Raw genomic sequence first — 3,922 nt, forward strand, 5'->3', positions numbered from 1 at the left:
GTTGTTTATGATAACATATTTTATAATTAATTTTCGAGATGACCCTCCCTTGGAGCCGAGAGCAAGGATTGCTCTCTTCACCATCAACTGATAGCTGGCATGTCTTCCGCTACCCCTTCTCCCAGATGGACCAGGAGCTTCGTCATCTCTATTTTTCTTCTTTTTACTTTTTTCTGGCATCCTAGGTTGCTCCTTGTTCTTTAAAAAAGTTAGACATCTTTTTAGCAAACTGGAAAGCGTAACTATATATCTCAGAAATTCAAACCTAAACGAAACGATATGTTTGTTTCTGCTGTGACGTCACAATTAGTACGTCCGGAAAAAAAAATAAGTGTTTTTAAAATATCAATCTCCTTTTTGAAATATTTGTTAACTTAAATGACAAAAATACGCTTGTTGTTTCATCCGTAATTCTTAAATTGCCAGCAATTGTTTTAATTTCGATACGCTACCGTCGCGTCGTTTTTTTTTGCGATCTAGCAAGTGAATTTGTATTAGCGAAGTTTCTCAGCTAAATTTTAATATTTTTTTTGTAGTGTGATGATTTAAAAACAATGCACTAGCTACTGCGTCGTCTTCTTTTTGCTCCTCTGCGTCTTCGACGGCGCCTTGTTGTTCTGCGCTTTCGGCCTGTTCTGCGCCGCCTGCGCCCCTTTCTTCGTTTGCCTCCCTTTCTCCTCCTTCTGACTTTTGGGCCCCTTCTACGTTTTCGTCTTCTTCGTCCGGCTTGTCGTCGTTTTTGTCTTATGCCCTTTCCTCGTGGGGTAAGTTTGTATCGTCCTCCGCAACATTTTGAAATAAACCCAGTACGTGACATCCGCTGGAGTGCCCGAGCAGTGGCACGGACGCAGTTGGTCTTTTTCACGGTGTAGTTGTTGCAGATGAATTTGACCATGGCTCTTCTCGATGATCCACCTTTCGATTTGAGATCCATGATGGCTTTCTTCACCATGGAGTTGTAGGAGGGATGCTTTTCATGCCTTCCCGATGGCTCGGGAACTGCCACGCTCTCCTCCGAAGTCGCCGGGGTCATTTCTTCTTCTGTGTCAGCCATACTGTTTTACAATACTCTTTTTAACCATCACCTAGATGTATTGGCTTGTCCACGTTATATCGTTTTAAAACATACGTAGGCGAAACGATATGTTTATTAGTCATCAATATCACAATGCTTTTGCTCATATGTCATAAAAGAAAAAATCGGACAAACTCCGAAATTTTGTGTCAATGAAACCATTTTCAGTATTTTCACATGTAGTAAGGCAATTTCGTATGTTGTGTTACCAATTTGTCAACAAACCGCCTTCGCATATCATATCTACATTGCCGAAATATTTTTCAATACGTCATTATAAATAAAAACTCCATTTTTATGTTGTTTTTATAATAGTGCCTTTATGACGTCACAATCCAATACTTGGAAAAATTTCGTTTGATAAAAAAAAGTTAGCTTTGCAATAATATAAATTTTTAAGTTTGATCTCCGCTGCATTATTTTTCTGCCTGCAGTTAATAATGCTTTTTAGGTATTTTGTTTCAAAATACAAAAAGGAGTTGTTAAGTCATGTAATTTTCATTTTGTGTGGAGGCACATGTGTTTGTAAGGTTGCTGACTTTTTTATTTTCACTTGGTCTCAACAGATAGCGATTTTTTTTTCCAATTTATGCCTGGTGGTTCGAGGCTCGGATTAAGTAGACAATAAGACAAGAAAGCCATCGCCTTAAGTAGATCTCTCCAGTCACCACCTCATAGTTCCGTCGAATCAAATCTTAGGAGGAAAAATAAATGGTTGAGCTTAAAGAGTCAGCGATTTAGGTTAGATTACATGACCCACAGACTAGTTTAACAAATTATGCCTGGTTTTGGTCACCTTTTAATTATTTTTGAGCCGCAAAAGCCTTTTAAATCACCCACAGTTTCTATATTATTTGAAAGACATCAAATTAGGGCAGTGGCGTAGCCAAGGGGGGGGGGGGGTTGTAACCCCCAAAAGTAGCCAAGGGGGGGGGGGGGTTTGGGGGTTACAACCCCTCCTTTTGGCACGCGTGTGACGTCACGATATTGAGAATGATGCTTTCAGTCTAAAAAAACTGCTTAATTTTAAACAAAATTGCATTAAAAGAGCAAGTTTTGCCAATTACTAAACATCTCAGCCAGGAATTAGCAACAAGAAAACATAGAGACTTAGCTTTATTTCTGAAAAATGCCGAAGAAAACATGCTCTTATCCTTTTGCTATGCCACCAGACACCACCACTTTACAGGAATATTCGTAACTACATTTTTGCTGAAAATGCTCTCAGAATGCACCAAATTCAAAGTAATTTTTCAAAATTTTCTGGGGGATGCCCCCCAGACCCCCCGCCGTTGGGTCGTCAAAACCCCCCCTCTTTCAAAATTCCTGGCTACGCTACTGAATTAGGGCGATTTTTGCAGTAGCTGAGTTTAGAAACAAAGCCGCACTGTTTCCTACCCTCAAATGTAAAGAAATTGTCGTCTCCATTGATGTTAAGTTGGAGGCTATCTAGAAATGTCTTTTCTACTACAAAATAATAAAAATGTGGAAATAATAATCAACAATTAGTTGACGCTTGAACCAATGTAAGCCTATCGCACTACACTTTTCCCGGCTCGATATCCACTTTTTTACGTTGCTGTCACGAAAGGCGAGTTTTAGCAATTCTTGCGCTGGTATTCTGTGATATGCTCATTTTCGGTTTTCTTCTCGTTTCTTGCAGATGTTTGATTCTTTATCTCATGAAGATTCGCGATACGCCTTGATCTCTCTGTGGCTAATCAGATGATGAGCTATTTTGGGTGTTACTTACACTCGATAAAACTTTTTTTAACCAACAGTAAATCCACTTAGTATTAACCACTGAACATTAAGGAAAGCTAGTGATTTTGCAAAACGAACAATCGTGTTTGTACACGCTTGACCATGGCCATATAGGCTAGCCGCTAGCCTATTTTCTACAAGAGGAAAATTAATATGCCGACAATGCCTACTGCATTGTCGAATCTAGAAAAAAAATGAGTATGCCTATGACTATTTCTGACTAACAAAACCAGTAAGTCTATGCTATTTAGTTTGAGTTTTCAAAAAAATAATATCATCCTCATTTTCTTGCAAAGTGTCTTTAACGGTTGGTAGAATGGAACTTGTCCAACATTAAACGCTTCTGAAACGAAGATATTGGTAGCCAGTAGTGTTCACAGAGATGGTTCAGGAATCAGGATAAAGTTTTGGACTCGAGATATTTTTATTGGCTCAGAATCGTTTTTTTTTGCGGGGTTGAGCTTGTCATGAACAAACTAAAAAGTCTGCATAAAAATCTCACTGAAGTTACCAAAACCAGATTAAATTTGTCTAATTTTTCTGGATGGTAAACCCCTCAAACCCCTTTCAAGCTTTTTTAATATTAACTTTTGTATTGTCTATTTATCTTACAAATTTTGCTTTGTTAAAACTCTGATCTTTAGGCCCACCAAATGATAATCGACAAAACAAAACTCCATTAATGTCAGCTATTGGATATGGACTATGGAGCCTTGGCTGCAGATTTCTTTTTAAATGGCTGAAAAACATCAGACTAAAATAATTCGGCTCCCACAGCCGTGCCCCCCGGCTGGGGGGTACGGGGGCAATTAATACGGCCCAGGCCCCTAAACCCCGTTACATCTTTAATCATGTAAACTAACTTTATGTAAAGGTTATGTTTCATTGCAGCACTAATCAGAACACCTTTCCATGCAGTAACAATCGACTTGATTCGAATTTCCTGTCAGCTCTCGTCGGTCACGGTTATCTGCTTGGCGGTTTCGTTTCCACAACGTCAAGTGACAACAAACTTGCGTTTAATTAATAATTTAAAATTGTATTCTACGGTTTGGTCGTTTCGTCACCATAGTAACTACAGAG

The 3,922-nt window shown here is 38.9% G+C and overlaps 1 protein-coding gene across 1 annotated transcript; it reads right to left on the bottom strand.

Annotated features, from left to right (window-relative positions):
- Nucleotides 1-503: 503 nt before the first annotated feature.
- Nucleotides 504-1,105, bottom strand: LOC145781406 (uncharacterized). Its single transcript, XM_082593195.1, has one exon. It carries the CDS (start codon nucleotides 1,052-1,054, stop codon nucleotides 560-562), a length of 495 nt encoding a protein of 164 aa, XP_082449321.1. The 5' UTR covers nucleotides 1,055-1,105; the 3' UTR covers nucleotides 504-559.
- Nucleotides 1,106-3,922: the final 2,817 nt, after the last annotated feature.

This window comes from Aplidium turbinatum, chromosome 12, assembly GCF_918807975.1.
Source record: "Aplidium turbinatum chromosome 12, kaAplTurb1.1, whole genome shotgun sequence".
In the NCBI taxonomy this organism is placed as follows: Eukaryota; Metazoa; Chordata; class Ascidiacea; order Aplousobranchia; family Polyclinidae; genus Aplidium; species Aplidium turbinatum.

Bases quoted from the DNA above. Each gene is read 5' to 3' on its own strand.
- LOC145781406 (XM_082593195.1), bottom strand. From the start codon at position 1,054: ATGGCTGACACAGAAGAAGAAATGACCCCGGCGACTTCGGAGGAGAGC.